The 26,739-nt window shown below is 36.3% G+C and overlaps 1 protein-coding gene across 4 annotated transcripts; it reads right to left on the bottom strand.

The window, feature by feature from the left end:
• Positions 1-311: 311 nt before the first annotated feature.
• Positions 312-26,739, bottom strand: LOC122031872 (nuclear pore complex protein NUP214-like). Of its 4 annotated transcripts, XM_042591077.1 has the most exons (19): positions 26,384-26,739; positions 26,103-26,314; positions 24,603-24,771; positions 21,328-21,468; positions 20,041-20,165; positions 18,361-18,473; positions 16,926-17,068; positions 15,671-15,833; positions 15,426-15,592; positions 14,974-15,291; positions 14,519-14,883; positions 11,591-11,743; positions 11,435-11,492; positions 5,206-5,339; positions 5,014-5,138; positions 4,372-4,720; positions 3,113-3,332; positions 952-3,006; positions 312-463 (listed from the first exon to the last, which is right to left on the bottom strand). In XM_042591077.1, exons 1-19 carry the CDS (start codon positions 26,586-26,588, stop codon positions 348-350), a joined length of 5,331 nt encoding a protein of 1,776 aa, XP_042447011.1. In that variant the 5' UTR covers positions 26,589-26,739; the 3' UTR covers positions 312-347. The 4 variants fall into 4 exon arrangements, with proteins under 4 accessions (XP_042447011.1, XP_042447001.1, XP_042447019.1 ...); XM_042591067.1 differs by having other exon boundaries at positions 14,519-15,291; XM_042591085.1 differs by lacking the exon at positions 26,384-26,739 and having other exon boundaries at positions 14,519-15,291; positions 24,603-24,767; positions 26,103-26,237.

Below are 26,739 nucleotides of genomic sequence, written 5' to 3'. Positions count from 1 at the left end.
TGAAACTCTGAAATTCTGGAGGAAAGACAAGGTGAATTAAAACTTTTCCTACAAAAATTATAAGCATACGAATCTGGATATTAGCAAAAATTCAAATAATAAGATATCTACGCTTGTCTCAAAATACAAAGATATCCATGCTTGTCTGTCAAGATAGCTCACCCATCCTTTTAATGATAACAAAAGAAAGCTATTCTTTCTTCGATACAAGAAAAAGAGCCTGCAACTTCAATATGAATAATTTTTATTTGTTTTAGTTTTTCTAAATGTAGCAGCAACAAGCATGATTCTTAGAGACAAACGATCATTACCTGTTCTCATAATTTGTAGAGATATGTAGCAATAACTCATCTCCTCATCTGAGTGAACAGTTCGGCTGGTGGCCTTCCTGTTCCAGTGGAGCCACTTCCTCCAAACGCAGAGAAAGCACCTCCCTGAGTACTGTTAAAAGCTCCAAATCCACCTACAAAGCCATAATATCAGTAAAGATAATCAGTTTAATTAGAGCTAAAATGGTGTGAGCAGGCATCCTACAGTGAAATACTCTCTTGAAAAAGTAATTTCATGACGATCTAGTTGATAACTTTGTCTATTACTGAAATCTAAAATAGTATACACAAGAAGAGAAACAGATAAACCAGATTGACATTTTGAAGTTTGATAAACCTATTTAATTTAAGAGCATATAAAACAAATTTCGTGTTATCAGGGATACATACTCCTAAAGACCGATCAATCAATAGACAATGCCATATATAATGTGTTATTGTGAAATGGAAAAGACATGTTACATTCATCTGTGTTCCAGAGCAAGAAAGCTAAAACTGAGTTGAGATTTAGTTAAACAAATTAGAATGTAAAAGCATTCCATAAATGACGACAGAAAATGTGAGGGATAAAATTCAATCATATATATATGTTTTAGTATAAATGCAAAGTCTGTTAACGCACCACCAAAACTAGTTCCTCCAAAACCACTGCCTTGAGAAGCGGCACCACCAAAACCACCTATTGTAGGATTTAAGCTAGTGAATCCTCCTCCAGTACCTGCACCAGCAAAACCACCACTGCCACTAGAGGCAGCAGCAGCAAATCCACTAGTACTGGAGGCGGCAGCAGCAAAACCTCCTGCAGAAGCACCAGCAAATCCACCGGTACCAAAACCAGCAGCAGCAAAACCTCCTCCAGTAGCACCAGCAAAGCCGCCTCCTTGAGAAGCAAGAGCTGCAAAACCACCTCCGGCAATATTTCCAGAAAATCCACTTGAAGCTCCACCACTTGTACCTACATTTGCGAACCCACCACCAAATCCACCAGGACCTAGCTGTCGTGATTCTCCAAAAGTACCAAGAACTGATCCAAGAGCCTGCTGTGCTGCACCAATTTGTGATGGTTGCCCAAAACCACTTAATGCATTAGTATTACTACTCAATACTGATCCAAGTGCCGGCTGTGCTGCACCAATTTGTGATGGTTTCCCAAAGCCACTATACACATTTGTAATACCACTTGATATCCCAGTTGGGCTACCTGATAGTGATGGTGATACATTTTTAGCTGTTGGGAGGCTAAAAGATGGAGGCCGGAAAAGCTGACCCGGTTGAGTTGTCAGTGCTGGCGCAGAGCCCACAGTGCTTGCATTGCCAACAAGAAAATTGCTGCCAAATGGGTTAGGCTTGGGAGTGCTTGAAAAAGAAGATGGTCCAAGTCCAAATCCACTAAGGGCTCCCAAGTTGAGTTCATTACTTGCATCAGAAACCTCCTCTTCCATTTCCTCTTCTTGGATTGAGTTAGCATCCAATTGATTGTTGCTTTCTGTTGCTTTGGTGATTGCAAGATGTTCAACAGCAGATCCTTCCTCAGTTCGAGTAGTTGAAGCTGGAATCAAATTACCAACCATTGGAACAGAGCTCACTTCTTTTGTCATACTTGATCCAGTCAAACCCATATTTGCAGGAACTTGCGATGTTAGTGGTTCAATTTTTGATGTAGCCTGGTCATGTGAGCTAGCTTGTGGTATGGTTGGTTCTGATTTTGAATTGACCTCAATTGGTTGTGATAGTGAAAATTGGAAACCTTCACTTGCTGTTAATGGAGGATCAGTTTTTGAACCCAATGGTTGGGATTGGGAAGAGGAAGTAAACTGAGCAGAAGTTGAGGTAGACACTGATGCTGAATGAGCTAAACGAGTTTCTCCTACTGTTTTAGCCTGGAATGGAGATGATCCTCCAAATGTTGGTAAGGAAGGCATAGTGAATGCAGAAGAACCTGATGCTGAAGGAGCTGACAATGCAAATGTTGATGATGGAATCTGTGAAGCTACCATCTTGGTCTGCAAGTTAGGTGCAGATACACTGAATTGCTCATTGTTTGTTGTTTTCTCTGTATGATTCCTTTGTCCTACATCAGAAGATGTAGAAGTTGACATTGTAGAGAAATAAAATGCATTACTCTTGGTTGATAGTGCAGAAGACTTTTGTGGAGAGGCTGCAGACTGCAGAATGCTTCCTGGTAATTTTAAAGTCCAGCCTTCCCCGGAAGGCTTGGGATCTGATTGTTTGTTTCCTTGTTCTTTCTCCACTGTTGATGTACTCTTGGTAGCTGATAAATCACTTACAAGATTTAAAGATGTTGTCACAGGTTTAGGTGCTTCCATCTGGAGATTAGGCACTGTTGGAAGTGGTGAAACAGATTTCATTGGTACAATACTCTCCTTTGGAACATTTGAAGTGCGATTAAATAAAGATGGAGTTGATGTCATAGTGCTTTTAGGTAACCCTTCCATAGGACGAGATATCAACTCTGGAATTTGTGATGACCCAGATCCATAAAGAGAAGATTTTTGAGGTGATGTGACTGATGTTGGAATAACAATTTTCTTTCCATCTTCAACAGGATAAGGCTTTGACACTAATGTTTGTGGTATTCCAGATGGTTCGTTGGCCCATTTAAAAACAGAACTAGTTGGCAAATTAGAGGCCTGCTTAGAGGGTTTCACATAAACATCTACAGAAATAGAAAAAAAGGATATCATCAGAGCAAAGATCCAGGTGAAGGTGTACAAATGAAACCAAGTGGCACAAGTTGATTATGAAATGATTGACTGTCATACCTTTGCTCACAGCGTAACCTTCTGGCTGAACCTTACTGATGGAATCAGTTGAAGACGACGAGTTTCCAGTGGCTTTCTGCTGGATTATGGCATACATCTCAAGTTTAGAATCAAATTCTTTCTTAGCTGTCTGGAAGGGATTGCCAACATCAATTTTGACACTTTCTTGTTGAGTCATTCTTTTCACAACCGTCTTTGAAGGCTCAAAGCAAGTCCGGCTCTGCATTAAGCAAATCACCTTGAAATAATACTATTGTTTGACAACACAATATATGCAATCAATGGTATATATGTATTGCTCTAAAACTTCAATACACGATTAAGATTACTTCAACAACTAGAATTTGAAATTTAAAGTTGAAAGAGAGAACAATGGACCAGGTACATTATAGCAATTCGAAATAACCTCAATCCATTGGTGGATACAAAAGGCCAAACATCTGAAACAATACAAATTAAACTGACTTTTACTCAAAGGATTTGAGGTACGGTATCTCCAAACTCTAACATGAATCAACTTTCAGTAAGATAAACTAGAAAAGAAAATTCTGGACTTCCAGCCAGCACATTGATTTCATAAACTGTTAACAGGCCTACAAGTGCAATCAATTATCTGCATTGCACAAAGCTAATAGATCCTTGTGAGATATGTGTGCCTGAGTCAGATGGAGAATGGATACATGACACTGGACAACAAATATGGCAAGTCACATTTGCTCACAATTTATATTAATTCCATTACGTATTGTTCTGGTAACTAAAACTGAAATTTACAAGCATGATGAAAATATTATTTTATTGACATGCACCTTTGTATCATCAACTAGATGCATTATAGGGTCTGTTTTACCATTTGATTTATAGAATATATATCTATTGGAAATCTCTTATACTTGACCTTATTCTGGCTTCTAAATGTAAATATTGTTCCCTGCAACAAAAATTACATGCCAAGATGAATAATAACCTCCAAGAAGATGACACATCAAACTTGCACCAAAAGGAGACTTGTTCATTGCTTACAATACACTTGCAGATGTAGAATCAAAGCAAAAAGATGTGCATTCTATTGATGTGAAATATCCAATTCAAGACAAAATGACATTATCAGAAGCTGAAAGTAGGATAAACCAACTGGGAGAAAGGCAAATTCAAAATGAATTAGCTGAAATTGATGGAGCACATGAATAAGCACTATTTTGATTCAATTAGACACCGAAAAAAATGCAAATTCAGAAAGACATAAGTTGTGTACTAACTTTTTCCAGAGATTCTCTTCTCCTTCTTGTAGTTCCTGGCTCAATGTTTGATAAAGCACTTGTTGAAGCTCTCGTGAGACGTCCCTCACTAGAAGTATCAATGAAGGAAATTCTCTTCATAGAATCTGGAGTATGAAAAGGATTTTTGCCAATTGGAGATTTCAAAGTGATGTCTTCACCAGCAAGACCAATTGATTCTAACAATTCCCTTGCTACACCAGTTCTTCTAGTTGAAGTATCATTTAGCTTAAGCAAATCCATCTGCTTTCTAAGACGTTCAGATAGCTGCTCGGCTGCTGCTAACTGTGAGTTTAATGTGTTACAAACACTATGCAAAGATTGACTATGCCTGCAAAACACACCATCTCTAATAGAGTTTACCATGTGGAGATTGTTAATTATGCAGAAAATGAATAATAATTCTTTAGCAAATATCTTAAATGGGAGATGGCAATGTAATCATAGGATGATCATAAGCAACTATGCAATATACAAAAAACAACATTTCCTGCAGAGAACAAAAGAGAAAATTGACTTATCACAGTGATGCAGGAATATGCTATAAGAAATACTGCACATGAAAGACCAAAACAAACAGAAACTGAAGATGGCACCGAGTTTCCTCCCATGGCTTACTCATACCTTGATTGTCTCAGGTTACTGTGAAAAGCTCTTTGGCCAGCAGAAATTGTATCACTTCCACCAAATTTGCTAATCTCAACATTATTGAAATGTTTCTCCAATTGTATAAGCTGGTTTGTCAAATTCTAAAAATAAAGAAACAAACCATCAGTATCTTAAACGTATGAAGAAATTTTTAGCTGTAAGATAGACCTGGTGTGCCTTCCGGATATTTTGCTGCTTTTGTTCAACCTCAGGACTCAACTTCTGACGGCTCCACATATCCCAATACTGGGTACTAGAAGCTTGTTTAACTATATCCGCCATGTAAACTTGCTTAGCTGAAACTGAAAGAACAAAAAATACAAAGTGTAAGAAATTTTCAGTCACTGACAATGATAATGAAAAAACATGGTAATATAAAAGACGAAACACAGATATTCTTGCATTCAAAAGGATTGTTAAATACTAAGATATTTGGTAACAATCTGAACAATTTCTACCCTCATGATTAGATAGAGCATACGTGGACAGATTCACAGCATTATTTTTCATTAGTTGCCATCAGACCTTTCAACAACAAAACAAGTTCCCATATCAAGAAAATTTCAATTTAACCAAACTGTAGTTACAGGAAGAATAAAAAAGGATAGCCAGTACACGAAGCTTCCGCTATATAGTCTTAGGGAATCAAACCACATTGAGTCTATTGTACACAGCCTTACCTTGCATTTTGCAAGAGGCTGTTTCAGCGATTCGAACCCGTGACCTCAAGATCACATGCCAACAACTTGACCGTTGCACCAAGGCTCCCCTTCGTGTTAGTCCCCGTGGTTGTTTTGATGTGATCAACCAAGTTAGGTTAAGTCCTGTTTGGTTTTGATCTCTGTGTCTAAGTGTGCAAGAGCTTAGGAGCGCAGAAAGTCGAGTGGAAAACGCAGCTAGTGAGAAGGACGGCACGGGGAGGGAGTCGATGGGCTCGGTGCGTCCGAAGGACGAAAGAGCTGCGGAAGAGTACACCAGTGGACGAGAAGAACGTGCGCGACGTTCGAGGGACGAGAAGCCGAGGCGAAAGCCTGCTCGAGGAGAAGGCTGGAAATTGGGTCCCTATTTCGGTTGGCCGCAATCACCCAAGCAATCGGAACTTCGAAAGCTAAAGTGAAGATGAAAAAATGCTGGAAAATCAGCTGAAGGCGCCCTCAACAGTCGTTAGAGGCACCTTCGCCCTCAACAGCATTGAGGGCGCCCTTAACAGCATTGAGGGCACCCTCAATGCCCTTGAGGGCACCCTCAGCTCGGTCAAACTGCCCGTTAACGAGCGGATAAAACTTTATCCGCTTATCCACTTGGAGGCGCCTTCAACCCCTTTGAAGGCGCCCTCAAGACTCGAGATAGGATTTCCAAGAGCTATATAAAGGTTCCTGGAGCTAGAAATTATTTATTCAACTCTGTATTCAATTTTCTAGCGACTCTTGAGCTCTTTAAGTGTGTAAAAGGCTTCTCCGCCTTCAAAGAAGGAGATACGTAGTACGCTTTTTCAACCGCCTTGGATTAACAACCATCTAGGTTGTAACCAAGTCAAATTGCTAAGTCTCTTATTTTCTGTTTCTTTTATTTTATTTGTTATTATTTTATTATTGCTATTTTAGAGTTGAAAGATCGAGGAGGGTATTTTCTTATTGCAGGCAATTCACCCCTCCCCTCTTGCCGGCCCCGCTACACCAACAAGTGGTATCAGAGCTAGACCGTCTCAGAAGGACTGACCGTCGACTGAAGCATCAAGATCAAGACGATGGCAGGTGCAAGTATTCATCCCCCGAAATTCGACGGAGACTTCGCTACATGGAAACGCAGAATGGAGGAATTCTTTAAAACAGAATTTGATATTCTTTTAGTTATGAAATATGGTTTTGCAGCCCCTAAAGACGAGAAAGAATACAACTGGAAGAAAAAGAAACAAGCTGATTTCGTGGCCAACGGAAAGGCAAAGTTCCATCTACTCAGCGTTCTGTCGCTCCATGAGGTAAGTCGGATCGGAAGCTACGACTCCGCCAAAGACCTCTGGGAAAAATTCCTAGAGCTTCACGAAAGCACCTCAGAAGCGAAGTTAGCAAGGCGCGACATCCTCCGAACTCGGCTTACAAATCTCCGAATAAACAATGGCGAGAAGGTAGCGCAACTCCAAGCAAGAATCAAGAAGCTAATAACTCAACTAAACAACCTCGAAGAATCGGTAACAAACCGAGACTCGATCCGGTATGCGCTCAACGCCTTCTCAAGAACTCCAGAATGGGCGTCCTTAGTAGATGCATACTACATCTCTAAGGACTTTAAGGTAAGTACGCTAGAAAATTTATTTTCTACATTTGAACTTCACGAGTCTCGAATTGCAGAACCTAAACAAATAGAGAAGTTAAATCTCAATGTTGCCCTACAAGCCGAGATGGACGATCCCGACTCCGAAGCGTCGATCGATGAAACTGAAGCGGCGCTATTGGTAAGGAAGTTAAATAAGTTTATTAAGACTAATAAATTTAGATTGCAGTCGAGAAAGCATCAACGCAACAGAAGAACGACCCAATGCTACAACTGCAATGAGGAAGGGCACATCAAGGATGACTGTCCAAAATTGAAGAAAAGGGACAAGGAGAAGTCCCAAAGACCGACGCCCTCTAAACGCAAGAGTCTGAAGGCTACATGGGATGAATCTTCATTCTCCGAATCTGAAGTCGAAACCTTCTCGGGATTAGCACTGATGGCCAACCATCAAATTGAAGAAGAAACCAGCTCAGAGATGAGCATAGATGAAGGGGGAGGATCATCAGAAGAAGAAAACTGCGATGAAGGGGGAGCATCAGAAATTGAGGTAAGTAAGGTACGTGCTCTAACTCCCAAGTAGTACTTTCAGTTCATTAAAGTGCTTACCAAAGATTTAGTTAAATTAGAAAAGGAAAATGACGAGTTAAAATTAAACTTAGCAAAGGCATGCCCTCTAGAAATATATGATAATCTAAAAATTAGAGAACGAAAAATTAAAAATTGAAATTGAAAACTTGAAAAATGATCATGCATGCTTTAAACCAAACAAATTTCGAAAATCAAAGCTTAGAATTTATGGAAAGTTGAATTGGTATATTAGAAAACATCAGGGGCAACTTAAAAAAGTTCCCAAAAGTTATGTACCTCCTAAATACTTGATTAATCCAGTAGGAAGGAACCTATACTGGGTTCCAAAATCTTTTCTAGATTAAATTTTTGTAAGCTAGCGCTTTCAGCAAGAAAAATTAAACAGTCAATTTTTTTATGAGACTTTGTCTAAGAAAGTGGTTGTTGCTCCAATAACCAAAAAGGCCTAGTGCCTCGCCACTGCCTGGAAGCCAAAATATTGAAATAAAAATATTTAATTAACTTACTGATAAATCATAAAAATAGAAATTAGATAATGCTTTAACAAGTTTTTTTTCTAAACATTTTTTTGGGAAATTTCTCAAAAATATGTAGTTTAAATTGTCTAAAGGTTAAAGTTCTTTATTAGCTTAGAATTTATTTTGAAAAATTCCTACCCCGTTTTTGCTGTGATCAAAGGGGGAGAGATAGGAACAAGTTTAAGGAGAGTTAATATTTTTTAATTGGTACTTAAAAAAAAAAATGGATAGGAACAAGTTTTTTTTTTACCTAGAAAATTACAAATTCTATTATTGCAATCTTTATGCTTAAAATGTTAGTTTAGTAATTTCTTTAAATTACTTCTTGTCTGTTTTTTCCCTAACTTAACTTGGGTTGATGCACATCAAAAAGGGGGAGATTGTTGGTCCCCGTGGTTATTTTGATATGATCAACCAAGTTAGGTTAGATCCTATTTGGTTTTGATCCTGTGTCTAAATGTGCAGGAGCGTAGGAAGTCGAGCGGAAGACGCAGCTAGCGAGAAGGACGGCACGGAGAGAGAGCCGACGGGCTTGATGCGTCCGAAGGACGAAAGAGCTGCGGAAGAATACACCAGTAGACGAGAAGAACGTGTGCGACGTTCAAGGGACGAGAAGCCGGGACGGAAGTCTGCTCAAGGAGAAGGCCGGAAATTGAGTTCGGATGAGCCCTATTTCGATTGGCCGCAATCACCCAAGCAATTGGAACTTTGGAAGCTAAAGTGAAGGTGAAGAAATGTTGGAAAATCAGCTGAAGGTGCCCTCAACAGTCGTTGGAGGCGTCTCTGTCCTCACCAGAGTGAGGGTGCCCTCAACGGCATTGAGAGCGCCCTCAATGCCCTTGAGGGTGCCCTCAGCTGGTCAAACTGCCCGTTAACGAACGGATAAAACTTTATCCGCTTATCCACTTGGAGGCGCCCTCAACCCCTTTGGAGGCGCCCTCAAGACTCGAGATAGGATATCCAAGAGCTATATAAAGGCCCCTGGAGCTAGGAATTATTTATTCAACTCTGTATTCAATTTCCTAGCAACTCTTGAGCTCTTTAAGAGTGTAAAAGGCTTCTCCGCCTTCAGAGAAGGAGATTCATAGTGCGTTTTTTCAACCACCTTGGATTAACAACCATCTAGGTTGTAACCAAGTCAAATTGCTGAGTCTCTTATTTTCTGTTTCTTTTATTTTATTTGTTATTATTTTATTATTGCTATTTTAGAGTTGAAAGATCGAGGAGAGTATTTTCTTATTGCAGGCAATTCACCCCTCCCCTCTTGCCGACCCCGTTGCACCAACACTTCATAATTGCCAGAAGAATATGTTGGGTTGCAAGGTTGCAAACAAAGTCCCACATTGAAAATACATGGGAAAGATCATAGATTTATAAAGAAAAGATATCTCCATTGGTATGGTATGAGGCATTTTGGGTAGAGTCCAAAAATAAAACCATGAGGGATTAGGCCCAAAGTGGACAACATCATGTCATTGTGGAGATATCAAAATTCCTTTTGTCCTAACAATTGGTATCAGGGCCCGGAATGCCAAAAGGTCTAACCGCCGAGTCTGCACAAGAGCTATAGTCTAATTGAACCATGTAAGTAGAATATTGACCTCGAACAAAGGAAGTGGGGGCTCCCATGTCCGAATCAAGAGGATTAGACACCAGACAGGAAGTTCTAGTAAGTCGAGTGGACCGAGGTGCAAGAAGACCTAGTGGGTCGAGGATCGGACGTGGGAAGCGTGGTCCTTCATTTGAGAGGGAATTGTCAGATTGCAAGGTTGCAAACAAAATCCCACATCGAAAATACATGAGAAACATCATAGATTTATAAGGGAAAGATATCTCCATTGGCTCCATTGGTATGAGGCCTTTTGGGTATAACCCAAAAATAAAATCATGAGGGCTTAGGTCCAAAGTGGATAATATCATCTCATTGTGGAGATATCTAAATCCCTTTTGGTCCTAAAAGAATACTCAAATAATTTTAACCCATTGATTCAATTTTCAATTTCTTGTTTTATGTGAGCATCATTTAAACAAATTATCATGCAAAGGCTTATGTGAATTGCCAAAGAGTAGTGAGCATAACTTTAGTTACAAATTAATTGAGCATATAATTTCAGATATATAAGCCTGTGATTCAGCATTATCAACAAGACTAACATAATTGTATGCTATTCAACTTTAGGACTGAAAATAGAAAAAGATAAGCATAGATGGTTGTCTCAAAATCTCGCTCTCTACTTGAGTTTATTTAGAAAAAAAAACTGCAAGGAATGCAGGAATCAACTTAATTGAATCTGAAAATTATAAATGTATTACCAGTTTCTTAGCGAAATAACACAAAACAATATACAATATTTCAATAGTCTCTAATTACTCTGATTGCATCATCTTGTCTAGTTGACATGCCTAAGCCCAGCCAGATAGGAATGCATATTTTTGGGCTGAGCTTGGCCCAACCCAGTGCTTGTCATGTCACACTTGGGCAGGCACAGCTCGTTGGGCTCAGATATTTTTAGTATCTTTAAAATATCATGTAATTATTAAAATTAATTAACATTCAAAAATTAAAAAGAATTTAAAAAGAAAAGAAATAAAAACCATAAGAAATAATCTTAAACTATAAGTTTTGAAATTAAAAAGAAACTTGAAAAGAAAACAAACTTTTTCTTTAAATGTAAAATCAAAATGGATTCATGGCTAGTCAACTTGGCCTGCAGGCTGGTTTGTGCCAGACAAGCTTATTTTTTAGAAGGAAAAAAAATGCAAAATACAGCCAAATTTGGAGCAGATCAAAGCCTGGTTCACCCCAACTCAAGTGCAGCCACAATCCAACCATGCTCATTTGTGATGCGACACAACAGAGCATGACAAGCCAAGCCAAATAGCTGGTGACCCAACCCATTTGGTCTTGTCAAGAATATGGCCACAAAAATTTGGACCATTCGTTTCTTAATAAGAATGTCAAGAAAATGTATGAGAATCAGGTTCAGAAATATGACTGCAAACAATAAATCACATGCCTTGTAGCATCTTTCTCTGAAGATTTTGAACTTCCATGAGTGCGTCCTCTGCATATCTCTACAATAACAAAATGGTTTAACAGAGTTTGAAAATGTAAGATAAAGCGCACATAATGTCATTTGAAAAACCATCAGAAAAAGAAATGAAAATGATACCTTGCGTATCTTTAATGTCTCTGATAGATTTTTCAGACCTTCCTCAAGCACTAGAACTGCACTTTGCTGAAAGATAGTGCAAGCATCCCGAAATCCCCCTTCTTGTTCAATCAGCTCCAACATATTATCAAGTTCCCTGGCCATCTCTTTCACCTGATCAGAAAATTTTTGATGATTAAGTGGATAGCGTAATTTTAAACTTGCAAGTCTGCTTGCTTAAAATAGTGTCAACAAATTGTTGATGAGGATAAGGTTTACATGGCACACATGCATTTTCTATGGAGCTGTTAAAGACTGACCCATCCAGGAAGTTGATCAGTTCAATGATGCATCAAAACCAAAACAGCCTACAAATTTGGTTTTACTTAATTGAATGTAGTTGAAGATTTACATTCCTATTTTCTATAGTCTTGAATACAGTTCAATTTTAAGGAAAAGACCCATGTAACAGACCCACTTATGACTATGCTGATTATGATCCTTGTTTCTCTCTTATTGTTGAGTGCATGCATGTATGACTCTCCAGATTAATCACATATATGCTAATTTCTAGAAGGGATCCATGAAGTTCCTTGGGCACATACTCAACTGCACGTGGCTCCAGACGGTACAGGAACTATGAGATCTAAGAAGGGTAGCCTAACAACAAAAATTAGATAGTACTTTTTTTTACTAAATCTTAATTCAATGATGGTTGCCTTAATAATAGTGACACATTGTAGCATTGATCACAAACCAGAAACCAAGTTCATTATACATTTGATTTCAGTTTTGCCAGTTGGCCAGTTTTCTATCATTTTAGAAAACTGAGATTGCACACTTAAAATTGAACTTGCACAGCTTACGCAATACCACATACTAAAATTAAAGAGCAGAGAAACACAGAAAGTTCTTGCCAATACAAGATCTATGGATTGTACTCCCTCACAAAAGTAGAAAGGTTGTTTCTGTACATTAACCCGGAAAAACAATGGATGACAAATATACCTAAAAATGGATATGAAACTAGCATATCTGGTACTGATATATGCCATAGATGTCATCCAATTAAGATTTCCATCTTGTACTCAACATTCTAAATGTAAAGGGAGAATGGTGTACCAATTCATATCGTCCAGTACACAAATGTTCTGTGGATAAATAAGGAATGTTAGGCAGTTCATCTACATGTAAGCAATACTAAGGAGTACAAGTATAGCACTGGGTACGAGTAGTGCAAGCTCAATAGCCTTAGCTTGCAAAATAAAAGATGGATAAACAAATATATTTTATTTTTCTCAATGTTAAATAAATGGGCTGATAGAAATGATGAAGAATTTAATTTTAATGAAAAATAGAGATAGACTGGATATCAAGGATTCAAGATGCAAATAATCATGATAAATTTAATTTTAATAAAAAACAGAGATAGTTTGTGACCAAAAGGTCACGCGTTCGAATCCTGAAAACAGCCTCTTGCAAAAAGCAGGGTAAGGCTGCGTATAATGGATCCTTCCCGGGACCCCGCATGGCGGGAGCTTCGTGCACCGGGCTGCCCTTTTTAATAAAAAAATAGAGATAGACTGGATATCAAGGATTCAAGATGCAAATAGTCATGATAAACGTTGTTAATAACAAGAAAAGGAGAACGAAGGAGTTAAAAACAACTCTTAAAAACACAACAGTTACTGACAATGACAGGACAAATTGTTGTTTCTTTTCTACGCTCCTCTGCCTCTAAGTAGGGGGCATTTCCTCCTGCTACTTGTAGTAGGCTTGCTATCGAGCTAGACCATTGTGTGTGCTGAATCAAAAGTCTAAGGAACCACAAAAACTCATAGTTTACAGAGTTGAGTAAGGAATTGTAAAAGTCAATGGCAAGTCAAGAACTCAAAAAATCTAGTGAGCAACACAAGGATTGCCAAGGAAGCGACTTAAGTGATTAAAATGTAAATACAGTCTGTAAGACAATTGCAAATGCAATTAAACAGAAAGGTTCCAATTTCCTAAACCACATACATCATAGGCAAGAATGGGGAAAACGACATACTACAAGAGGAAAAGCAGCAGAAGAAGAGCCCATCTGCCATTCTAACCCAGCACAGATAGGCATAGGCAAGGATTAGAAAAGACCAACGCATAGGACAGACAATTATGAAGCAGAAAACATAAACAGTCATTAACTTTAGTTATACGGCATACAAGTTGATTAACAAGAAAAATAATGCTTGTTTCAATACAGACACTCTCATGTCTTGGGTACAAAAGGTACCCAATGATATGCATGGTTCACATTTTGATATTAGAACACCACCAATCCATTGTGATGAAGACTTAAAACCAAAATATTATTCATATGAAGAGTTTTGAGCCATTAGGAATCAAAACATACAAAAAGATAATGCAGCACAAATGAGAGTGCTAGAGTTGCCAGGAAGAATAAAAAAAATAATACTTATATTCCTTTTTTGGTTTTGAATGAGGTGTATTCCCTATTCGAGGCGGAAGCAACAAGATTAACCCCTCCTAACAATGCCATCATACAAATTCAAATCCCAACCTTTAGCTGAAAGATCTCCATATCTAGGTCACTTACCATCTCCATATCTAGGTCACTTACCACTAGACCAAGCAATTTTTGGTAAAAATACTTACAAGGAAATGACAAAATGAGAAAAAAAATTGAGGTGGTGTCCCTATTCAACGGCAACCACCAAACTCTATGTAAAAGTTTTAACCAACATGAAATATGATTAGCAGTGGTTGAAGTTTACAATTTGAGATAGTAGTACAATATTATAAAACATAAGCATTTTTTTGCAATCATGTTCAGTATGGGATACAAGGATAAGCCAAGCTAAGAACTTTCATATAAAAGTGCCAATATATTTTTATTTCAATTAATAAATTCAAGATACTGAAGAAAGGAAAAAGATGATGATATCATACATTATTATATTGTTTCACCAGCTCTGGTTCAGAATCCGACATCTGCAATTGCTTTGAAGTTCTTAAATTGGAAAAGGAAGGTTGTTGCTTAGAAAATGTAATTTTGCCTATTCCAGAACTTTCTTGTGATGAAAAGGAGGTGGCAGCAGCTGCTTCAGCATTAGATGATTTATTCAGAAAAGTTGTCTGCGCTTCACTGCGAGCATCTTTGCTTGAAGAGAGTATCATAGATGGCGGTCCTCCAGTTCCTTTTAAAATGGGAGCACTGACTGATGGAAGATTAAATGAAATGCTACTTCGAGAAGAAACGGGTGTTTGTCCCAGTCCTGACGGTAACTTGTCGCCGGAATCACTGAAAATTGTGCCTGAAGCCAATGATGAAGAATTTGTGTTGATACTTCTCGAACTGAAAAAACCACCACTTTGAAAACTGGATGTAGGAACTGCAACCTGACCTACACCTTTGACCAAACCTTTTGCTTCATTTTTCTTGGTCGCAGCAGTTTCGCTCGACATGTTACCAACAAGGAGAGGAACTTGCACTTGGGTTCTCGAGGAAGAAACAGTTTCTGCTGCTGTAGATGTTCTATCAATGACTGAGTCAGGTCCATTTTTTGAAGACAAGTTTGTGGAAAGCTGGGTTGTCTGTTGAGGGTAACCTATGGATTGCCTATGAAATGAAACGCCACCTCTTTCATCCCCCTTACCAAGTTGGGTGTTGACTCTAGGAAACTCAGGTAAATTTTTGTTTCCTCCATCTTTCAATTCATCACCTGGTTTTACAGTTCATTGTTTTTATCAAGAAAATCTATATAATTGCTAAAACTCAATTTACAGCATTAAATAATTATCTAGAAATCTTGTAAAAACCAATATATTATTGCTTTGCTTTTGCATCATCTCATACCTTCAGGAAAAGAAGCGCTTTCATAAGAAATCTGTTTTGACCTGTCAATTGGTATTAGATCATCTGTACCATTCTTGATTTTGGAAGTGTTTGAAAATAACTCATCCTCCAGTGGCACATCCATTGGAGGAATGGAGGGTTGAGGAAGATCAGAAGTATCTGAAATTCTAAATAAGAAGGAACCATTAATGAAAAGTCAACAATCTCAAGACAATCTACTTAATAATCATACACTAGACCTCTACCTTGCAACATGGAACATGGCAAGCTTCCCTTCACACGTAAGACAAAAAAGGATGCAATATGGTGATAGTTCTTTAAATTCTGTGTCAACCTGTACTTCAACTTTCTCATATAGGGAAATCTTATCGATACCAAACCCCAATATCAGATTGTCTTCACCATTTTCTGGAAGAGAAAAATGTTATACAAATAATATCATTCATAAAGATAAATGTAATGAAAATAGAACAATACTTTATAATGATTCAAACCATCAAGAATCATTTCATCCTTTACATTAAAAGCTCATAAATATAATTCCTCCAACCTCTACTTAAAAATGACATACTTATAACTTAAAAGTCTATGGGAATTTTTCATGTCATTATATTATGCAACAAGTTGAACATGACTGATGTGCATATTTTGCAGCTTGAGTCTGAGCTAGCATATGCTCCATTGCTAGTTACCATATTAGTCAATTAAAGTTGTTCTTGTGGAATAATGTATCATATTCAACATAAAATGTAAAGATGCTCCATCAATAGACTCAGGGTTGATATCAAGAATAGAATAAAAAATGAATTGTCTTCATACAACTATTCAACCATTGAAATGCAATTAAGACTTACACTTAATGATGAACCAAGGGAGAAGGTCGTCTACCTCCAAATTAGTTGGGCGAAAGCCCAAACACCTAGATTATCAAAAAAAAAAAAAAAACTATCCTATTGTCCATAACAATGAAAGATGAAATACTTGGTCCATTTCATCTTAATTTTAAATGAGAAGAAATAATATTTGATATGTTTTTCCTTACAAATCGTCATTAATATGCTCAAATAATAATATTATGCTAGCAAATATGGTATTATATTGTTTTTATATACTACTTTTGCATGTAAAAAGTGGTCCAAGGTGACATAAAAATCTATTTCTGCTTTAACAGAACCTTATAATCCACGATTCATGCAATTGATAATTCAAAAATCAATCAAAATGATTATGAAGCTGAATTTGACAACCTTGTTGAATGCATTCAACTATTAAAGAACCCTAAATAACAATGAACATGACAGAAGGAAGCACTAATAGAAAGCACTTGCTGACAGATGTTCAATATAATTTGCAACTGATGGACAAGCACATACTTAGCATGATGCATAAGTACAAGAAACAGCTGGTTAAGATTTATAAAAAACAAATATGATGTTTACCAGAAGGATAGAAAGGGCAACAAGTTTGCAACAACAGTGAAACTTAAATTGAAAATTTCACCTTGTAGACCAATAGAAGGTTTATACTTGTCATTTTGAAACTCAAGCCATGACACCTCCCTCCGATAGTACTCATCCATTGTATCCTTTACCAGAACAACATGCTGATCAATGTTCTTTTTATTTGAAGTGAGAAGAAGCCCCCTAGGCGAAAAGTTTTTAGTAATGATAGTTGACATAGATGTTCAACAACAAATTTTAACGTGGTTAAGAACAATTATGTAACTAAAAAGTGTGTGTGTGTGTGTGTGTGTGTGTGTGACCTACCAATTGAGAAGTGTGTAATATTGTGGTAGATCAGCACAGTTTGCACGATCTTAAATATTTCTACAACAGAAGTCTTACTTCTCATGAACTTTCTTTGATACCATAGATCGGACTAACAGTAGATATTATGAAGAGAAATAAATAAACCTCAAATATTGATAAAGATACAGTCAGGGTATTGTAGTAAGTATAGTGTTCAATATTGTGATGCAAAAGATAATAGGAAGTATACAAATCACACTAAAAAATCAGTCAATAATCAGAAGTATATGGCCATTAACCACAACACTTGGACCTCAAACTACATATACTTAAATTAGATTGGACCCTGAAGAAGCACAAAATATAGTTGAAATAGGTTCAAGATTCATAATTCCTAGTATATGAGAAAGACATTTCTTTAAGACATAATAACAATAAATATCCCACAAAAATAAAAAGGGCAGCCCGGTATGCGGGGTCCCGGGAAATATCCCACAAAAATATTAATTTTAATTTTACACCTTCAGATACTTTTTAGCATGAATATACTTGCAAAGTTCAAAAATATGCCAAAGTGCATCATAATTATTATACACTAGTTAATTATTACCACAAACATAAATTGGTAATAACCCAAAAAATTTTGTTAGAGAAAAATCTTAAAACAACTTATGCATTCAACTTTTGAAACATGGGATCAGCCATGAAAATTTTATTAGCTTTGCAAAGACGCTACATCACTAGCAACATCAATTTTGTATAACATTGATATAATGGTTGCACTAATTTCCACAATTCCCTATTATCATGCTATCCCACAAATATATGACAAGAAACTAGGAACTAAATTGCAGCATTTTGAGAAGAATTTCAGTATAATAAATAAGTTTGTCCACTGATTTAAAGCATTTTTCTAGAAATAAAATTTCCCATTCATCTGGAAATAATTTCACGCTAGGATCGTCACAAATTATGGAGCTTAGTAATCCTAGCAACCTTGTTTCCTTTATAAAAAATAGGGCTTGGGGAGAAAAAACAACATTTATGTCTTTGTATCGTAGGCGTAAACCAAGTCAAAATGCCAAACAGCTAGATAGAAAAGATTAATAAAAACATCTAGAAAAAGTTGTACAAACTATAAAACTTAATCTTATAGTAAGTGATAATAGCTTAAATATAAACCATACCAACGATCCAAATAGCTCAAGAGCAAATAGGGTCCAGCTCCAGCTGGCAAAACATCATCCAAAATACCTTCAAATAAACAAGGAAAGGAAATGACCACTGGATTACAAGAACTCTGCAAAATAAACAAACAAAGAAACAGTTAGATATTATCATATATATATATATATATAAGATAAAATTAATTTAAATATAGATGAGCATATAGTAGGGGATCAAACTCAATGGCATAGAAGGATCCATACTTACTTCACTTAGTGCGATAAAGGCTTAGTTGTTGTTGTATGTATATATAGGATATCCTCAAGACTATACATGAAACAAATTAAGAAGTAACAAAATGCTTTTCTTGGAAAAACAAAATTGCATAAATAAGCAAATACTGCAGTGCGGCTTTAGGGACAGATTAATCTTTTTGAAAAAATTATAGGTTCAAGTGGATTCATAGAGAAACCTTTGGGTTAGAGGAATTCAAGGAAAAATCCTGAAAGGCTTCCAAGGTGTCACAAGTGGAGTGTTCAAATACTTTTCAGTTGCAAAGTTCATTTTAAAGTTGAAAATAACACTCTAAGGATGTTACCCTTTACTGAAAATCCCAGAAGACTTACTAGGAGTCTCAAGTGGAGTGTCCAAACCATTTTTAAGTTTAGAATAACCCCCAAAGGAGATTTTGGCAAATCTCATTAATGGCTCATTTCAACTATAAAACACCTTAACCTGAAATTTGATACTCCTAAAAAGCCTTTGGTATGATTTTCTAATCAAAACAATAGGATTTGAACCATCTAGGAATTTTTGGTCAAAATTCCTTTAGAGGACATTTCAACTCAAAAAAGAAGAAAAGAAAAAGAGTTACCTCTTGTTCTTACAAACCCATGGTATCATTTTTGTCCAAAATAAAAGTCAGCTATCAAAATAATTGGAAAAAAAATGGTTTACTTTACTGATTAAGTGGTATTTTGAGTTTGCAGAGTGACAAACTACGAGGCTTCAGCCAAAATAAAGTAGGGAGGATTTTTTAGAAAACTCAAAATTAGGCATGTCTTTCACGAAATTGCAAAGTAGGGAGGATTTTTTTGGGAAGCTCAAAAAATAGGTATATTTTTTGCAAAAATGCCTGCTTATTTGACAACTTGTAAGTGAGCTCTAATAGTACCAGAAGCACCTTTGAGATATCAATGAGGTTTGAACTTACATGTCCAGCAAAGGATTTAAAAATTGACTAGCTAGGATAGCAAAAAAATGAATCCCGTATCTAGTATTGGTGAGGTATTTTAACTTACCAATATTGTTATTGACCAGTTTGGTAAATATGTTTCAATACATTGTTCTCTTGGCGACAGCAAATAAGATAGTTCTTTATTACACTAAATCAAATCATCATTTCCAAGAGAAACCCAACTCAAGATGTCCTAGCAATTTAGTTTAAAAATCTACCCCAAGGATAAGACACATCATTTGCACGAGTGATAGATTGGTGATGCATATAATACTCTATCCAACACGTAGATTACATGAAGAAATTATTTTCAAAGGATAAACAACTCTCAGATCCTCTAAATAAAGAGCCTTTTTGTCTTTCTTCTATTAGAGAAGATGACCACCAAAAAATAAAACCAGAATATTGCAATACATGATAACCAGCCATCAATCTTGCATGTGGTTAAATTACCAACACTGACCTCGGTAAATTTTTTTGCCCCACTGCTGATCACCTGAACCATGTAACCCTCCTCGCTCCCATCTGCATTGACTCTAATGCTTCCAGTAATGATACTATCATCATGTATCCATTCAACAGAATCCACTGGGTGATTAAAAGAACATGTCATGTTTTCAGCTTTGAGGCCAATGATTATTTTAATTACTGAAATTTGACACATTAAAAGCACAAGAATAATACAAACAACATGTGTCATAAACAGAAGCAGTTGCAAAGGAAACTGAAGCATGTGCAGAAAGAATTCTAAACAAACCGTTACAGAAGTTAAGAACTACATGGAAGAAGGTTTAATCCATAGAGTATATGTATTATGTAGGGGGATGTATATGGAGGTTAGACTTGGTATATATTAGAAATAAAGTATAAACATAAGCATAAAAGCCACTCCAATTCAATTGTTCCTCATCCAGGTATGGCAGTTAGCTCACTGTCACAACTATATGGTTTATGAAATCCATAAATATAAAAAAATTATAGTACCCATCAGTAAGAAACTAGTGCATGCTTAATCAGAATAAAGGGATGATAATCTTTATAGGCTTACAAGCTACCGAAATTGGCAAGACAGTGGAGAGATGGTATTAATAGCTAATCTCTCAAAATGCGTGCTTTTACCCTGTTATCAAACAGTAAAAAACTTCAGAATAAATAACACCACTTCTGAAATAGAAATGATAGGAGAATCTGAGAAGTCAGAGAAGTGCTCTGGGAACTTGGAAATAAGAATTTAGTATAGAAAGAATATTCTTATTTCACAAAAAGAGACTCGACATTCTATGGAAATGACTGAATAACCAGATGAGATTAAATTGGCTACACAAATTTATGTTATTTGGTTTAACTAATTATGGAATGGATAGAAGATGAATCAAAGACATAAAATAAATAATGTTTAACGCACTTCCAGCTATATGAGACTATCTGGATGGTTTATTTTAACTGAGTCAAATCCCATGTTGAGTGGGTCTTTCCATATCATGATCAAAAGGAGGGTGCGTAACAACACATGAATGCTTTGAACCAAATGTACACTGAAGTATATATAATGTTAATCAAGATTCAAAATGATAAACCGTCGTTTGAAAGAAAAAAAGACAGAATAAAGCAACATCCAAAGCACAGACCTACTACCCATTGAGATGTAATCAGTATTTTAAAACACCATATTTGCTCACCAAGAAAGGACAAATTTACCAAACTCAAGTTCAAAGACAATGCAAAAACAATAAAATATAGGGGAGCATACCTCTTACGCTCTCACATTCAGCATCTGACCATGATTGGACGAATAGGGACATGCAAATTTTCTCTTTAAAATCAGATGAAAATATGCTTACACTACTCTTTTTTGCAACAGCAATGAAATCGCCATCTGCGCTCCAATCAACTATCAATACAACAAGGAAAATCAAACACAATCATATCTAAATTCGTATTCTGCGTTTCTAAACAAATTGCAATATTGTAAATCAAATATAAATGAATGTGTTTAAAAACAATTTAGTTTCATATGGTAATAATTGTCAGATATGTACATGATGTGGCAGATCAAAATAAACAAAGAAACATTCAACAGAAATAAGATATGGGTCAACCCATTAGTCCAATTTATAAAACATTGACCAACAACAACAATCAAGTCTTATCCCACTAGGTGGGGTCAGCTAAATAAATCCTTTTACGTCATTAGCTCTATCTCCTACTATATCATCATCTATACTTAAATAAATTTTATCTTGTTTTATTGTTGCTAACCAAGTCTTTCTTGGGTCTTCCTCTTCCTCGTTTGATATATGTGTTTGTCATAGTTTCACATCGCCTAACTGGAGCATTTATTGGTCGTCTAAGTATATGCCCGTACTATCTTAAACGTGTATCTCGGATTTTTTCCTCGCAACTCCAACTTTCTCTCTAATGCTCTCATTTCTTATTCTATCCATCCTCGTATGTCCACACATCCATCTTAACATCTTCATCTCCGCAACTCTCATCTTCTACTCATGTGCTCGAGTCATAGCCCAACATTCAACTCTATAACATAACAGATCTCACAACGATTTTGTAGAACTTTCTTTAAATTTAGAAATACTTCTCAGTCACATAAGACACTCGACGTTATCCACCATTTCAACCATCCAACTTGTATTCTGTGTAAGACATATCTCTCAATCCCTCCATCGTTTTGTAAAAATGATCCTAAATATTTAAAAACTCGGTTCCAAGCAACTTATCATCTCCTATCTTAACAATTGTCTCATTAAGTAGCTAAACTTAAATTTCATATATTCTGTCTTTATTCTACTAAGCCTAAAACCTTTCCCTTCTAGTGTTTCCCACCAAAATTCTAGTTTAGCATTTACTCTTTCACGTGTCTCATCTACCAAAACAATATCATCTGCAAACAACATGCACCACGGTACTGTGTACACAGTCAATGAGTTCGTCCATAAAAAAGGGCAACCCGTTGCACGAAGCTCCCGCCATGCGAGGTCCCGGAGAAGGATCCATTGTACACAACCTTATCCTGCTTTTTGCAAGAGACTGTTTCCAGGATTCGAACCCGTGACCTTTTGGTCACATGACAACAACTTTACCGTTGCGCCAAAGCTCCCCTTCAAATGAGTTCATCTATAATTAGTGTAAAAAAAATAGGGATTTAGAACTGATTCTTAATGCAACCCTATTTTTATTGGAAATATTTCAATTACTCCGCCTGAAGTTTTTAGTTTGGTCGTTCAATATATGTTGCGCTAACACCTCTCTTTTCTAAAATTCTCCGTATAATTTCTCTTAAAACTTTATCATAAGTTTTTTCTAAATCAATGAATACCATGTGTAGATCTTATTTTTGCTCCCGATATTTTTCAATTAATTGTCTAAGAAGATGTATAGCTTCTATTGTCGACCTTCCAAACATTAACCCAAATTAATTTTCGGACACCAAGGTCTCCTTCCTTAATCTTTTTTGTATTATTTTTCCATAAAGTTTCAGGGTATGACTCATTAGTTTAATACCTCTATAGTTTGCACAATTTTGTACATCTCCCTTATTCTTATATAAGATAACTAGAATACTTATCCTCTATTGATCAGATATTTTTTCGTTTTCAATATCATGTTAAATAATTTTATAGGTCATTCAATACCTTGTTTTCCTAGGCACTTCCATACCTCTATCGGAATATCATCTAGTCCAACAAATTTTCCATTGTGCATCCCATTTAAAACTTATTCTACTTCTAAAGTTTGAATTCTACGATAAAAAATTAAATTTCTATGCTTATTTGACCTACTTAAATTACCTAAGTTAAGTTGATCACCTAAATCTTCATTAAAATGTTGATGAAAATATCTCATCCACTACTCATTTATTTCTCCATCGTTTACTAGTACCCTAGTACATTCATCTTTAATACATTTTTATTTGGAGAAGACCACTTTAGCTATTCTATAAATGTCTCTTTCCCCTTCTTTTATATCCAATTTTTGATATAATCGTTCAAAAGGTTCATTCTATGCTTCATTCACTACTTTCTTAGCTTCTTTTTTTTCTATTGTATATTTTTTTAAGTTTTCCTCGTTCTTACAAATATATAATTCCTTATAGGCTATTCGTTTTTCCGTTACTTTCTCTTGTACTTTCTCATTTCACTATCAAAATTCCTTACTTAGTGGTGCATGTCTCTTTGACTCACCGAGTACATTCTTAACTATTATTTTCAACTTTGATATCATCTTATCACATGTCGTATTAGAATCACCGTATATTTCACCTAATGTTTGTACTCCTACCTTCTCTTTAAAATATACTTTGCTTCCCATCATTTAACTTCCACCACTTAATTTTAGGAGTCATATATATTTTCTTTCTATTGATACTATGTTTGAGGCGTATATCCAACACTACTGACTTATATTGGATAGTTAAGCTTTCTCCAGGAATGACCTTGCAATCATATAAGGTCTCAAGGATGACCTTATAAAACATTGAAATAAAACAAAAATGGGGCAGTTGACCTCACAATAAGGGGTTCTTTACATAGAGAGGGAGAGAGAGATCAATGGTCTGAGTAGAAAAAAATAAGATTAAGTGGGAGAAATAGGAAGAAAGGGGAGGCAAGTGGTAGGCAGCAAAAGATCAAATGTCGAGAATCAACAAATCTCATATTTCAATCAGCTCAGTCTAGTAAATAAACATGTTGGAGAATCCGGATTTCTTTATAGCCAATAATGAAATGATGTATTCAAAAGGACATGTACACTATCATATGCTATTCATCCATGATATGATTAATTATTTGGTTAGGGCATAAGTTATTATTGTATATTATTTAGCCTGTTAGCTAGGCGAGCATTTTCTGAACGTCTTCCATCAAAGTTGGCAGCCTACAAACACAGTATAGAAGTGTGAAATTTTCAAGAAATTTTAAAGAATCAGGGAGAAATTATATTTTTCTACATTGTCAAAAATTGCAACTCAATATTAAATCATCTAGCAATTTTGCAATGAAAAGAGGGAACCTGCATCAATATTTTCCATGGCAGCCTTCAGGGGCTCTTTTATGCGACCATAACAAAGTAAACCATCGCTTGCAAGAACAACATAAGATTTTTGAGATTTTTTTTGCCATTTGAAGTCCTTGATTGTGCGAGAATCTCTCATTGAACATAAAAAAGAAGGTTTATCTTCCTACACAGAAATGTTTTCAAAATTTAAAATTAAAAAAATGATGATTAAAGTCTATCTAATGACTAATATCAAGACAATAAATATATATGTGCAAAATTGTATACTAAATTAAATTCTAAATTCTCAAAAAAGGATATAAATATAAAGTAATGAATAATTAAAAATAATAATTCAACAAACAAAATAGTTGATGAACTTTAATAGACGATCTAGAATGGAAGATATTTTGTAGTGGTGCCAACAACGTGAGATTCTTACAACCTTACCAGAGCCATTAACTAGAATGATCTTCTAAGCCATTAACTAGAATGATCTTCTGTGTAAAGTGCACCCAATCAGAATGGTGAAATAGATACTTATTTGTAAATGAGAAGATTCTATATTAGTGCAATGCAGAACTTGAACGCTAAATAGCCTAAATTTGGTTTTTCCTGAATTATGAACATTAGCATTCTGTGGCTCAATCTAAATGAACTAAGTAAATGTCTTGTCATCATCAGTAAGAACATTAAATAAAAGAAATATTCAGATGTTATTTATGTGATTAACCACAACTAAGCAGATTATAGCTAATATTCTTAGTGAAAGTATATTTTGATTATAATTTCTTGCAACTTTAAATTACAAATTTTAAAAGAGAAGGGATTAAAATATCTCCTTGTGCAAACTAATTGCTTAGTAAAAATTGAAGTAAAAGTTGATAAATGCAAACTTAATAGGATAAACATTTCCAATGGTTTATTTTTTTTCTCAATATCATTGCCACAAGATAATATTCACCTTTGTACACATTAAAATGGGGCAGCAGGCCTTTGGTTTTAACTCCCAGGAGGAAAACAACAGCCACAGGCTGTTAGAATTTGGGATATTGCTTCACCACATCAGCCTATTGAAATCATACCCCCCAAAGAAAATTCCTTCAATACCATTGTTATCCCACAACACCACATTGCTTAAAATTAAGCATCTACCATCTCGTTAGGAGGAAAAAAATACATTTCCACATGCAAATCTATGCATTAGGCTCTAAAGCGGTATATACAGTAGCATCAACAAGTAACAGCATAAACAGCCACATATATGATTGTTGGTCCCCTAGAGAACTAAAATTTCATCATGCCTTCAGAAAAGGTTTACATGTTAGCTTGTTATGATGATAATGTCGACAAGAATTAATAATAATAATAAGATAACACTACATCATATGGGAGATATTATTTTCATCATTCCAATTTGAGGTTCGTAAGTAACACATTTAAACCGTAGCATGGCAGCAGCTAAAAGCGATCAATCCTTGAGCAACTAAAGTATCTAGGCATCAGGTTTCTAACCTTATTATTAACAAGAGATGGCACATAAAAGAACTGGATTTCACTGCCTACAACCGCCGCAAGCACCGAGGAATCATTGGAGAGCGCAAGTAGAGACACCTTGCCGATCTTTACATCCACAATGCTTGAATTTTCAATGCAGGGGCCCTTCCCATTCTCCTTGATCAACTTCCCCAACCCGATTACATCCTTCGTCTTAGCCACCAGGAACCCTACGGAAGCGAACTATCACGAAAAGTGAACAAAAAACGCAAGGACTGAAAGTAAAGTAGAGTTTGCACCTTCGGAATGGGCCAGAAATATGACGCGGAAGCGCTCGGATACGGCGAGAGGTCGTGACGGTGGATCCTTGAGGTCGAACTGGGAGTCAGAAGCCTTCAGGGGCGTGGGCTCCCCGATGCGACAGAACACGAAGTCGGTAGTGCCTTCCTGGTCGCCATCGATCTCTTCCTCGAGGCGGATATGACGCGGCGACCGCTCCGCCATCGGAGAGCGTCGGAAGAAGCGAAGACTGAAAACAAGAGGGTTTCAAGCTGTTAAAACAGTATCGGTGGAGGAGGAGCAGAAGCTTAAACCCTAGACGCAATCGGACGCGCAGCGAGACTCTGGACTGCGTTTGGTTCTGCGTTTTCTATTT

Source organism: Zingiber officinale, chromosome 1A (genome assembly GCF_018446385.1).
Source record: "Zingiber officinale cultivar Zhangliang chromosome 1A, Zo_v1.1, whole genome shotgun sequence".
In the NCBI taxonomy this organism is placed as follows: Eukaryota; Viridiplantae; Streptophyta; class Magnoliopsida; order Zingiberales; family Zingiberaceae; genus Zingiber; species Zingiber officinale.
The sequence above is the reverse complement of the archived record's forward strand: the minus strand, read 5'-3'. Positions and strand labels throughout refer to the sequence as shown.

Bases quoted from the DNA above. Each gene is read 5' to 3' on its own strand.
- LOC122031872 (XM_042591067.1), bottom strand. From the start codon at position 26,588: ATGGCGGAGCGGTCGCCGCGTCATATCCGCCTCGAGGAAGAGATCGAT. The intron at 11,744-14,518 runs GTATGATATCAT...TTTTCTGATCAG, and splicing joins TGGTGAAACAATATAATAAT to GTGAAAGAGATGGCCAGGGA. The intron at 3,333-4,371 runs GTTAGTACACAA...TGCTTAATGCAG, and splicing joins GAAGAGAATCTCTGGAAAAA to AGCCGGACTTGCTTTGAGCC.